Below are 13,432 nucleotides of genomic sequence, written 5' to 3'. Positions count from 1 at the left end.
ACCGAGGGTTGCGATCCCGTTGCCGGTCCCGGTCCGGTACGGGGGCAACACTGAGGGTTGCGATCCGTTGCCGGACACGGAAAAAGACAAAAAAAAAAAAAAAAAGAATTGCAGCTAAATATCCCATTTAAGAAAAAAATTTTAAAAGCACACAAAGTTGAATCATTATTCTTCCCTTCCACTTGCCAGTAATTTAAATGAATTTACAAGTGAAAAATAGTTGACTCTACATGATTTTTAATTCTGTGTGGATCCTTGCTTTAGGTTTTCATTAAAAAAAATACTTAATTGGCATATTAAGGCATCTTGAATCTCTAATGAGAGAAACATTGGCATATCTAGCTATCACCTTAAATCTTCTTAAAATAACTTTATCAAATAAAGCATCTTATGTAGCATGGTGTGGTCCCACATGTAATACATATTTTCAAAGTTTAGTGTGACATAAACTTTTGTCTAGCCAAAGACAAACTGATAGCTTCTAAAGGAATTTTTCATATCTTTACAGAGGAAGATATCAAGAAAGTAAAGGAGAGGTAATGGTGGAAGAAAAGTACTATTGGTACTTCCTTTTATATCCTTTTTATGTCCCACCACATTGCTGAAAGGACAATACATTGTCACCATTCTATCCATCTGTCAGCGGTGTGAGTGAAGTTAGTTATATCACCATTTGTCTTCCAGGTTATTGATCTGATATTTTTCAGACTCAGTAACTACCTACTATCTATAAATTACATTGAATAAGTGTATTTCAGTGTCAGACCGAATCCTGACTTGAATATAGTGGTTATAAAAGATCACCCATTCCGCATATATTTCCCTTATGTCCTTGACCATTCTAAATGGTTCTCATAAAGTCTGCCATAGCCTGAAGCAGAGTAAAGTTACACACCTGAGGTCCTAGAAGTGGGGAAATGAGCCCATGCAACTGGCTGGACTGCGCATGTGGGAGTGACTTTTTAAAATACGTATGGAATTGCACTAATTACCTGGAAATTTCTCAAGCCAGTTATCTTACTGATCCCATTTTCTTGAAAAAGAACAGAATAGGGCTGGAGGCATGTTAGTGAAATTCATGGTAAATTGAAGAGAATTCCATAGCAATCCCTGTTGTTGAAAAGAAATTTTTATGTTATATTGTAGTTTCCCCGCTCTTTCCATGTAACTGCTAAAGAACCTTATTGATTTTGAACTAAAGTATTTCCTTAAACTGTGCCAAATAATAGTCATAATGAGCTGTGGAAAGAATAGAAATTATTGACCTGAGACCAGATCTTGTTAATCTTTGATGGAATACATATGCTTGGTAGAACCACTGGCATTTTTTAATATCTGGCTACCCTCCTGAATTCTTCCCCCCAAAGAGTCAAAGTTGGAGTATAAATTCCCAAATGAGACTTCCTTTTCACAGCTGATAAAAGTTGATCATCTGACTCCTTAGGATGCCATCCTGCCTGTCAAAATCAGGATCTGCATCAGCCCCTTGATCCTGAAGAAGCCCACAAGACACTGGAAGTAAACTAATTACCTGTAGAAAGTCCTGTTTCCAGAGAAATCAGGGAAGAAAATACATTTAAACATCACACACTAAAAATGTGATTTAAGCAGTACATGCTATAAAATGGCAAAAAAAAAAAAAGACTAAAAAAATCTTGTCTTTATAATACCCATATTTTTCCATCAAATTCAATATATCTTATTGTATTTGTGTATGTGTCTTTATTTTATTCAGGGGGGATGTGGAAGGTTCTTGTGTGTTTTTTCTAGCTTTTTTTTTTTAATGTTTCAAATACTCTCCAGATTCTTAGAAATGATCTACAGAGTTGCTGGGGGCAGTATTGTGCATCTGTGCGATATTTTTTAATAACTCATTTCCTTCATTCCCTGTCAACTTACTTTCATTTTCTGCCCATTTTCTTCATTTGCCCATTAAAGATATTGCTTTTCTGTCCCATTCCCCTCAGGGCACTGGGGCAAAGAGGGTTTTCATAAGAACTTGGAGCCAGTGTAAGTTATTCCTTTCTCTGAGATGCCACGTGTGGTCCACTTCGGTGCAGTCAGATCCCCACTATATGATAGTGACTGACAGTCCTTCCTTTCCTACAGAAGCTCAAGGGGGTTGTCTGTCTCTGCTGCAGAGTTAGACTCAGACTCACACCAGTGCACATCTAGGTGGAAAGGGAAGATACAGGAAGGAAAGGAAGTGAGCAAGAAGACTCTGCCTTTACTTATTGTGCTGTGCATACCTCCCGCCTGTAGGAAAGCCTTATCAAAACAGACACACACTGACTGCAGATGTTAACTTAGAAATCTGTGGGGTTAGTCAATAAGGAAAGAGTTACAGGGAATCATTAATTTCTACCGTTTGTTCTCCATATCTGCCCCACCACATCATTTAAACCTCAAATAACCTCTGTTCCATCATTCACTGTATCAGTGCTAGCAAATATTTTGTTATGACCTAATTAAAGAAAAATTCCTTGGTGTGTTTATAAAAAGTAAACATTTCCGGCTTTAAGTAATTTCTTTTGGGGTCTGGCATTTGCAGCTTCCTGACACTTTAAAGGGGATTAAAGAATGTAAAATTTGATCAATTATAAATTGGACTGAATATAAATTTTTAGTCTGCATAATTACCATAGTTCATCAGCATATCAAAGTCAGTGGGGTGGAATTTGGTTGTTATTTAGGCCACATTGAGATAAATGAGGATGAATAAATGTGTTCATATTTTTGGCCCCTGTTGGATTTGAGGTAATTTAATTTCTACATGGCCTTTAATGGATATCACAAAATCTGTGATTTGCCTTCATATTAATGAATATGGTACGTATATGCTAATGCCCCCTTTGGTGCGGTTTAATGTTCTTCTATCAAATTTGTTTTTGTTTTAGCTTTTAAGTTTTAGAAGTTCTGTTGCCTTTAAAAGCTTATTTTGCTAGTTTGTGGGTGGTAAAAACACCTCAAACTATTGTCCCTTTTTACTCACTAGAAAGCTGCTGTTTCATTGTAGCACAGAGTAAAGCGGAGTTTTGACAGTAATCCAGTTAATGTAATCATCATAGACAGCCAATCTATGTAATCCAGCTCCAAAAATCCACTTTGAGGCAAATTATCTGTACTGACTGTCAACACTGATCGTGTTAGTGAGGTAACCACCAGTTTTCCACTTTACTTTGCATTGAGAAGCCAAAGGGGTTTGTTCAGTTTAATTTGTGTAAGATTCCCACAAGAATTCTTGCATTGAGCACCCACAAATAAAACCCTGCACACTGCACCCTGTTCTACCACTTTAAATGCCACATCTACTGTGGTGTTTTTCCTTGGAATCGGGCCTGAAAAATGAATCAAAAAGACATGGCATAGTAGCAGTGCTTGTTTGTTGTTTGTTTGTTTGTTTGTTTGTTTTTGAAAGTAAACAGTTTTCTTTTCATTACATGTAAAATAAATGTTGTCTGCAGATTTTTTGTGGTAAGCAACATTCTGTTAACACGGGAGCCGTCCTCCTAGAAATAAAAGAGCAGGATAAGGGTACCATGAGCTTGTGAGCGACACTGCATGTAGTCTCGTTGGGGGTTGTTGTTGTTTTTGAAAGTAAACAGAGTTTTCTTTTCATTACATGTAAAATAAATGTTGTCTGCAGATTTTTTGTGGTAAGCAACATTCTGTTAACATGGGAGCTGTCCTCCTAGAAATAAAAGAGTAGGATAAGGGTACCATGAGCTTGTGAGCGACACTGCATGTAGTCTCGTTGGGGGTTGTTGTTAAGGAAGAGGCCTAATCGGCTCGTAGCCCTATTAGTACCACTGCAGTTTTTTAACACAGAACTGTTGGAGGTAATGAGCATGATGGCTGTGGATTATGCAGTAAGCTTTTCATACATTTTGAAAGAAAGTAATGTTCTATGCAGTGAGATTTACTCTGTTATGAGAGAAAATCTGCAGCTCTGTTTCAGGAAAGGATAAAAGGCATGAGTCCAATTTTTTTTTTTTAATCACCTTTTCTTCTTTCTGGAGGTGAACTATAGGAGGCTGGTATTCTGAGGAGAATCATTATGATGAAAGGAACTGGTCAGGCATCACCATTTAAGTTTACTCTATTTTAGCATGAGTTCTCACTAACATAATGTAATGCACTAATGTATTCTTCTGCAGCTGGATGAAGGCTGGCTGGAAGATGAAAGGGATGAATTCTTAGAGGAGTTAAACTTGGAGATGTTGGAAGAACAGCATAATGAAGCCACGCAGCATGCTGCCAATGAGGTGGAGCAGGTGGGGACAACAATTTGAACGACATCATTTGAAATGTTACTGGTTCTTTTTCTAATGTATAATCATAAATGGAGAAAAAAACAAAATCAAAGGGCTTAACCAAACATCTCTGTAATGGCATTTTTTTTTTTAACCACAAATGATCATCTCAAATAAAGCAGAGGGAATAAAGAAATGTTTTTTCCATTAAGAATATTTCCGGTTTGGGAAGTTTAGGGATGGTTCACATAGCACAGTAATATTCAAATGTTGACCCAGGTGTAGTTGCAACCTAATTTCAGAAATTTAGTAGTAAAAATGTGTGTTGCTTGTCAGTATACTGGCTGGAAACAAACTATATATTGTGAGGTAACCCTCCTAAACAAGTAATTTTTTTACTTTAAAGTATTAATGTATCTAGTTGAATATTTAGGCTATAAGTGTAGGATGATGATGATATGATGTAAGCCATCAATCTTATTTGTGTACTTGGTGGCATGATTGCACCTGTATACCCTTGAATAATCATAGAGATTATCTTTGGTCCTATGGCTGCTGTTGACACATGGTACAACATCTCCCATAGCATAATTTGAAATTATTGACATCATTTTGCCTTAAGGTCACATATTCATTCAACACAAAATTTTGAGTTCCTAGTATGTTTCAACCACCACACTTGATACTGAGAACACAAAGAAAAATAAGCAACATTCCCACCTTTAATTGCTTCATAACTAGTGAAAGATCACAGTGTGGCTTATGGCAAAGTGAGTCTTAGGATTCTTTTCATTTTTATTGTTGTTGCTTTCCCACTGGATAAAAACAAGTTCAATACATCCTAGATTTTTTTATGTCAGATTCATATTATTCATCTGCCTTGTATAATTTTGTTAACACTTTACAGTCACTTTACTAATTTGTTTAATTATCATCCTATTCTCAGCATTAATTCTTAACTCATCTAAAAGATAATTTTTTAAAAAAATCATGACTGACTGGCTTAGGAACTTACGAAGATGAATAATGAAATATGTTGACATGCTGTCATCCCATAATGGATATGTGTGTGTGTGTGTGCGTGCACGCGTGCAAATGTCCATATAGTAAATAAATCATTAGACTGCAAACCACAGAGTCAGTATAGCTGTGTATGATATACTCGTGTTGATCATGAATGCTCGTTGGCCACTTCACAAACAGTAGTTCGTGCTCAGAAGTGATCACTTTTCAATATAGGTAGGACTGATTGAAATTTTTATGTATTACTTCAACACTGGCCACAAATAAAGATATTTTTGGTGGCAGCTGCTGGTTACAAGCAAGAAAGTCCTTGCTCCAGGCTTTTTTTCCTCCTAGGTACAAAATGTGACCTGATACAGAATTGACAGCAGGATGTTGGAATAAAGAAAGAAGGGAAAAATCCTGTCCAGGGGAAGTGATATGGTGTCAAATGCTGCCTACTCATCAGAAGTAATACAAATGTTAGGTCTTTTGAGGTAACACTAGATGTCCCTGGGGTTAGATTCTCATCGTGTGGAAATTTTTCTTCACTGTGAGACCGAAAAATGATGAGAAGTACAGAAACCTTTAAAAGCCCTTTGCCCTTATAAACAATAATACTACATTAGAAATGTCTTGGTAGGAACATTGCCCGTCACTATAATAATTCCACAGGAAAATGATCAGTGATGAAGCAGCGTTACAATGGAAAGCAGGAATTCTAGCTTTGACAATGGAAAACTTTTTTTTTTAAAAATTTTCACAGTTGCTCATAGAGCAACGACAAAAGAAAGGGACATTCAATTAAAAAGTAAAATAAAATAAAATACACATCCATATGTAAACCCACCTTATGGAAGATTTCACTTTACTTACTATCCTTGGTCCTATGGCTGCTGTTGATAAATTGTGCGACATTTCCCATAGCATAATTTGTATCATTTGAGTGGCATGTAAAATAAGAAAAAAAAAATACTAGCCTTCCTGTATTTTTTCAGCTCATTAACAAGATATGAGAAGAATATAACTATAAGTAACATGATACGTAAACTCAGATGCCCAGTATCAATAATATCCTCTGGGGGTCTTATGGCCCAGGATGCAGAGGTCACCACATTTGATACTGTTGTCAGCTGATAGTCAGAGATGTAGGAATGTAACAAGCTTTCCATTGTTAATTACAATTACTAATATGTAATTATTTTTTATATATAAGACATTTAAAATCAGTTGGTATGTTTTCAACAAACAAGGGAAAATATTCTAGGAAAAAACTGAGAGTCCCAGAATAGCATGATACGTGGTCATGTTCTCTCCTCCCCAATTTATATTACATTTTGTTCTGCTATTACTTATTTGGGACAATTATCTAAAAGGACCCTTTTAGAGTTGTTTTAGAATACCTTTTATCAACCATTCGGTCCTCCTTTAGCTCTAACAAGCTTAATTATATTTAATTATGTAATTACATCTGCTAGAGAAAAACTAATGTATATATCTAATAGTGAATGAACTTAGACATAAGGCAAATACAATCTAGAAACTGCCATGTGGGTTACTGTATGATGAGTGACAGAGGAGAAAGTGACTTTACCCCATTCACGGAGAAAGAACTACACATGCATCTCATTAGGGCAGTGACCACTAATTGTTCTGCATGAAAGTCAAAAATGACCAGGAAGCAAAACACATGTGTGTGTTCCTGGTAATGTTTTTTTGATATTGGGCCCATGTCTGGCAATCAGTGATGCTCCAATTTTCACAGGAACTGTCATTTATACTCTGAACAGACTAAAACTCATCTTTGAAGGAAATTCCTGGTTAAGAGTAGAAAAGTTCTTTCATGTAATGCAGACGAGTCGTAAGACAATATTGTTGCTTTTGAGAAACATGATGTGAAGACCCATGAGGTCAAAGCACATGTGCTAGGAACATGGTATCCTGGACATGTAAAAATTCCTGGCACTAGGAGGTAGAGCTTTGCCTTCTAGACCTCTCGGTCACTGAATCCATGTAGGATTAAGCTTCCTCGTCTGTAGATGGAAGGTCCTGAGCTCCAGTACATAATGTTAACCTAGTACTGCAATTTTGTGATGTTTGGCTTACCATTATCCAAATATTACTAGGTCAATGAAGTTTCCTCTGAACTTGAGAAAAGTTCAGGAAAAATAAATAAATAAGATGGTTGTGACTTCTGAACTCTAGACCACCATGTTGCTGAAGACCATTTAGACATCTGTCTTACTCATCCTTTTGTGCACAATCACCTCAGGAATTTGTAAAGTCACTTCATTTTTACACATTCACTCCAGAGTTTCCCAAATAAGAGAAAACTTTAAGAGGAAAATCACTTATTTAAATGCATCCTGCCATGTTCATACCCAAGTGAGTATCATATCCATATTCAAGCAGATTTTGTTTTCTTTATTTCATTGCATAAAAAGCTGACATGAGCTAATTACCTTTATTTCTGAAATTGTCATGAATACTAAAGTTAGAGCAGCTTCCTAGGAACTGCATTTCTGCCAAGAAGCATTGTTTTACAAACAAGTTTTTTGACAATTACTGTTTTTCAAAATAATCGATTTTCTTTGTTCTTGCAACTTTATTTTCTTAGCCAAAAAAGCAAGAAGAAGAAGAAGGCACAACAGACACAGCAACATCTTCATCCAACAACCATGAGAAGGACAGTGGAGTGGGACGCACAGATGAAAGCCTGAGAAACGATGAGAGCTCTGAACAGGAGAATGCAGCAGAGGACCCCAACAGCACGTCTTTAAAGAGCAAGAGAGAGCTGGGGCAGAGCCAAGACACTCTGGGAAGCGTTGAACTTCAGTACAATGAGAGCTTCATGTCTGGTGAATACATTGACTCAGACTGCCCTGGCAACCAAGATGAGGAGTGTGAAAGATTCCGACAGCTCCTGGAGCTCAAATGCAAGATTCGAAACCACGGAGAGTATGACTTGTATTACTCGAGCAGCACAATTGAATGCAATCAAGGGGAGCAAGAGGGAGTGGAGCATGAGCTACAGTTGCTTAATGAAGAGCTAAGAAACATTGAGCTCGAGTGCCAGAACATCATGCAGGCTCACAGGCTCCAGAAAGTGACAGACCAGTATGGAGACATCTGGGCATTGCATGATGGAGGATTCCGAAATTATAACACCAGCATAGATATGCAAATGGGAAAACTAGATGACATCCTTGAACATCCAGAAAAGTCAGACAAGGACAGTTCTAGTGCTTACAACACAGCTGAAAGCTGCAGAAGTACCCCACTAACTGTAGACCGTTCCCCTGACAGTTCCCTTCCAAGAATGATCAACCTCACCAATAAGAAAAACCTGAGAAGCACAATTGCAGCCAGTCGGTCCTCTTCCGGACAGAGTAGTAAAGAGTCGACCTCCACCAAAGCCAAAACTGCTGATCAAGGTTGTAGCGTTGAAGCCAGGGAGAAGATTTTGGAGAGCAACAAGCTTCCTGATCAAGAGAAGACAGTCAGTGAACACATCCCTTACCTCTCTCCTTACCACAGCTCCTCATACAGATATGCAAACATCCCAGCTCATGCCCGGCATTATCAAAGCTACATGCAGTTAATTCAACAGAAATCTGCAGTCGAGTATGCTCAGAGTCAGCTCAGTCTGGTGAGCATGTGTAAGGAGTCTCAGAAGTGTTCCGAGCCCAAGATGGAATGGAAGGTGAAGGTCAGGAGCGATGGGACACGGTACATAACAAAGAGACCAGTGCGAGACCGAATTCTGAAGGAACGTGCCTTAAAGATCAAGGAGGAGCGGAGTGGCATGACGACAGACGATGACACCATGAGTGAGATGAAAATGGGGCGCTACTGGAGCAAAGAGGAGAGAAAGCAACACCTGGTTCGGGCCAAAGAGCAGCGCCGGCGCCGTGAGTTCATGATGCGGAGCCGGTTAGAGTGTCTCAAGGAGAGCCCGCAGAGTGGCAGCGAGGGCAAGAAGGAGGTCAGCATCCTGGAACTGAGCCACAAAAAGATGATGAAAAAGAGAAACAAAAAAATTCTGGACAACTGGATGACAATCCAAGAACTGATGACCCATGGGGCCAAATCTCCTGATGGCACGAGGGTTCACAATGCCTTTCTGTCAGTCACCACTGTATGACCGAATGAACGGAATGCAGCTGATTTTAAGAGGGTGCTACCAGTTTGGGTAGAGTATGATTGCCTCGTTCAATGTGGCGTTTTATATATATTTTGGGACTCTTTATAGGTTAAAGTTTTTGTAAGCAAAAATACCTGGTAATTTTTCATTTGTTTGGCATATACTGGTACCTTCTCTCTGGCTGAGGTCTTTCTTTAACTTGTGATATATTCATATTACACATTTATAAAAAAAAAAAAAAGAAAAGGAAAGAAAACAAAAAAACTTGAACAAAAATACTGAGGAGCCAATTAATTTCCTACTTTAATGTATCTATTGTAAGTTGAAATCTGGATTTATTTCTCTAGTTTACTTATTTTGTACTTTAATAACTCAATGCCAAAACATTTCTATGCTTGCTTCTTGGCATAATAGGTATTAAGTAAAACCTGTTAATAAATCACATGCCACATCTTGTCTTACATATAAAATCCATCTCTTTTTAACATTCTGTTGTACATTTAACACATAAATGGCCCTTGTCTTTGTCTCAGTAAAGTGTTGGTGGACAATCTTCCTGTGATAGGTAGTGACATTGGTCATGTAGCTAGATAATGTGGTAATTGTGATACTAAAAGAGAAATAAATTATTGATTATCCTTAAGAAAAGTTATCAAGGAGTGTTTTATTTTCATTGTCTACTGTGGTTAACAGATATAAATTAGTTATATATGTATACTATTTAGAAGACGCCTAATTTGTGAATTATAAAATGTGCACATTTTCTATTACTTGTTTTCAATAAAGCTGTGTTGAAACACTTTCTATTTCACTGTGTCACATATTCCTGCCAGGATTAAAATAGGTATATGTACAGCATTGTAACAGGTGCTCACTAAACATTCAGTCACCACTGGTTCATGCTCATCTGCCACCACCCGTGTAAAGTAAAGCCAAGAATAGCTTAGTAAAGGACATGGAGAGAGAGGATCATTGAAGTGTCTGTGATTGTTTGTAATGATATGACGCGTATAGTCTGCTCTGGCTGCCATAACAAGGTTCCATAAATTGGGCGGCTTAAACAACAGAAATTGGTTTCTTACAGTTCTCAAGGCTGGAAGGTTTGAGATCAAATACATTGCACATTAGGATTTCAACATATAAATAGAGGGGGGGGCATAATTCAGTCCATGGCACTATGTGCATTTATTTAGTTGATCATTTGGGCATAAATTTGGGTGAACCATTTTCAGTGTAGTCAACTACAAATGCCTTACATGTGAGTTTACATAATTCAGTCCATGGCACTATGTGCATTTATTTAGTTGATCATTTGAGCATAAATTTGGGTGAACCATTTTCAGTGTAGTCAACTACAAATGCCTTACATGTGAGTTTATTAAAAGGTGAGATTGTTAAATGATTAGATTTTTAAGCTTTTCTTCAGATAAACATATGAACCATATCACATGAGTCATAATGCCTCCAGAGTGAGAGGCCAGATCAACAATGTGCATGCAAATGTAAAATTGATCAGATTTTTATTCAACCCAACAGATTGAACATAATTCATACACAACATCTGAATACGTGTTTATCCTTCCAAAAGTACATGGAAAGATTGGTGTTATTTTTCAGTTCTATTTTTCCATGAACTTTTTGAAGGACCCTCATATTTCCGAAGCTACTTTCCTGTTTAAAACCTGCAGTAGCTTCCTATTAGCTCTTGAATCAGCCTCCAATGCCTCAGACTCATATTCAAAGTTCTCCATTAACTTGCCCACTTTACCTACTGTTCCTCCTTTTTAGATCTTCTCTGAGTTATTCCTGGCTCCGTAACAGCCTACTCATTCCCACTCAAGTTGTCACATGCTGTTCTCCTGCCCGGAGTTTCTAGGACAAATCCTACACCTCCCTTAGAGTGTGACCACATATACATTTTCTTTTTGGAGCCTGTTTTGATGGCATCAGACTTTCTCACCTCTTTGGCATACACTATTATGCATATTGTTTAAACTTGGAAATTTTGTTCTTTTGCTATTGATTCACAAACATACAATTTTTTGTCTCCCTGCATAGATTTTAAGTTCACGTAGAGAAGCCTTCGTGTCCCTTCTTGTCTTTGTAATCCTCTGGTAGAATGCCATTTGAATAATAACAAATGTTAGTTGAGCTAAATTATTTTATTCATTTATCTCTCTCCTTCACACATTGGCCCTTTTCTTACTGTTTTCCTTACTCTTCTACTTTCCCAAGTTCTTACCTTTGAAGCACTATCCCATAGATGAAAAGAAACTAATCTTGTTTACATATAATGAAAAGGTGCACTCAAAAATTTTTAGATAATGATAGGAATAGCAACTTAAGGCAATTGAGAATTTCATCACTTCTAATTTGAACGTTAATCTAGTGAATAAGACTGCCCTGAGTGCACTTAATGTTGACTTTTGACTTTACAGTTTTAAATAGGAATTTTCAGAGCTCAATTCTTTCCAGACCTAATGCCTGTGGTATCGTTCTTCCTCTCAACACAACTAAGTTTAAATATTCATTGCATTTGAACTAGTCCTATAGATAATCATTGTATGGAACCAACATGTAAATTTTTCTGGAACAAATATGTACACATCTCACAAAATGCAGTGTTTCCAAAATTTACCAGTTTAATTTTATTTTTATTAAGGCCAAGTGTGCTTGCCAATTTTTCAAATGTTGGTGTTTTCATGTCTGTGTTTATATAGTTCTACAAGTTGAAAAATTTCAAAAACCCGTGAAAATCTGAAAAGTGTTATGCTTTGTCTTTCTATCTAACATATCTTTGTGCTAAATGGTTTTTATTTTTTAGTAAATGAATAATAAATCTGTTGCTCAGCAAAGAAAAATAATTGGTTATATGTGGGGTATTTTATTTCTGTTCAGAAGAAATATGTGAATGTAAAGAGAAAAAATATTTTACTTGGGCTTACCTTTGAAATTCTGTACTTACAATTGCTTTTTATAGTCGAGATGTGACAGAAGTTTGTGTGAGGATCCTTATGCGAAAGACCTAAGGGGGTGAAAAACAGTGTGTGTTCAATGGGCACTTCGTTATTGCTGTGAAGGAGGCTGTTGTTGCTGTCATATTTTGTATAGACTGTCCCTTTATGAACACCATACTGTGGGTTGAGGGCAGAGTCCTCCAACACAGCCTACTCACAGCTACATACTGGTTTGATGCATGTCCTGTTGGTGTGTCTAAACCTTCCACCTAAACTCATTTTATTCTCCTAAGGAGCTTCTGCTCTCTGATTCAAATTCCTTGTTTTGCAATGCAGTTCATCTTATAAACTGAGCTCTCTTGAAACTTCTCTTTTATCTGGTCAGTCACAAAGAACGGTTAATTTTTGTCTCAAATGTGTCAGATTGTTTCCAATACAAGCTTGCTACTTACTGCTCAGTACAGTGGAGGTAAGTATAGCCTCTTTCATAGGTGGAGAATAAAATGAATTAATACAAATAAAGAACCTAAATAAGTGTTGGCAGAAAGTGGGCACTCAATAGTATTATTTTTATTTACAGATGAATAAACTTTGTCTAGTATAATTTTAGTAATCTGCCACAAATTCCATAGCTATTGAATCAGTGGACTCAAACTCATGGTGGTCTGACCCCAAAGTTTCTTGTCTTTCCACTACTCTGTGCCTCCACATTAATTAAGAATGGAGAGCAACTTGTTCACACTGGCCCCATCAGCTCTGCTTCACCCAGAGGTCCAGGCACTGACACCATTTCTGGGTCATCCGACAGGGGCTGACTGTCTTCGTTTGGTTGTACTTTATCAGACAGCCTGTCTTTTGAATTGCATGTTGCCTGTGGTGGGGAATTAAGGTGCTAGATTTTGTCTTTGGTTAGTCATTGAGCCTATGATAGTTCCCTAGAGCTAACCCATACATAACTATGTTCTACCTCAAATGTATTATCACCTCTTTCTATTGTGCTGCCTACCTTGTCCATAACCTGAAATTGACATAATTGTACAGAACCTCTCAAATAGCCATTTGCAGGACTCTCGGGT

At 37.4% G+C, this 13,432-nt stretch overlaps 1 protein-coding gene across 1 annotated transcript in view; it reads left to right on the top strand.

Moving 5' to 3' along the window:
• PDZRN4 (PDZ domain containing ring finger 4) overlaps positions 1 to 10,205 on the top strand; it is a 73,783-nt gene extending 63,578 nt beyond the window's left edge. The window contains exons 7-8 of the mRNA XM_008587183.1: positions 4,158 to 4,274; positions 7,873 to 10,205. Of these exons, the coding sequence (XP_008585405.1) occupies positions 4,158 to 4,274; positions 7,873 to 9,399 (1,644 nt within the window). The 3' untranslated portion in view covers positions 9,400 to 10,205. The remainder of the gene's footprint in view (positions 1 to 4,157; positions 4,275 to 7,872) is intronic.
• The last annotated feature ends 3,227 nt before the right edge of the window (positions 10,206 to 13,432 follow it).

Source organism: Galeopterus variegatus, unplaced genomic scaffold, assembly GCF_000696425.1.
Source record: "Galeopterus variegatus unplaced genomic scaffold, G_variegatus-3.0.2 Scaffold4269, whole genome shotgun sequence".
Taxonomy (NCBI): domain Eukaryota; kingdom Metazoa; phylum Chordata; class Mammalia; order Dermoptera; family Cynocephalidae; genus Galeopterus; species Galeopterus variegatus.
Note: the sequence above shows the minus strand (reverse complement) of the source record. Positions and strands in the feature narration are given on the sequence as shown.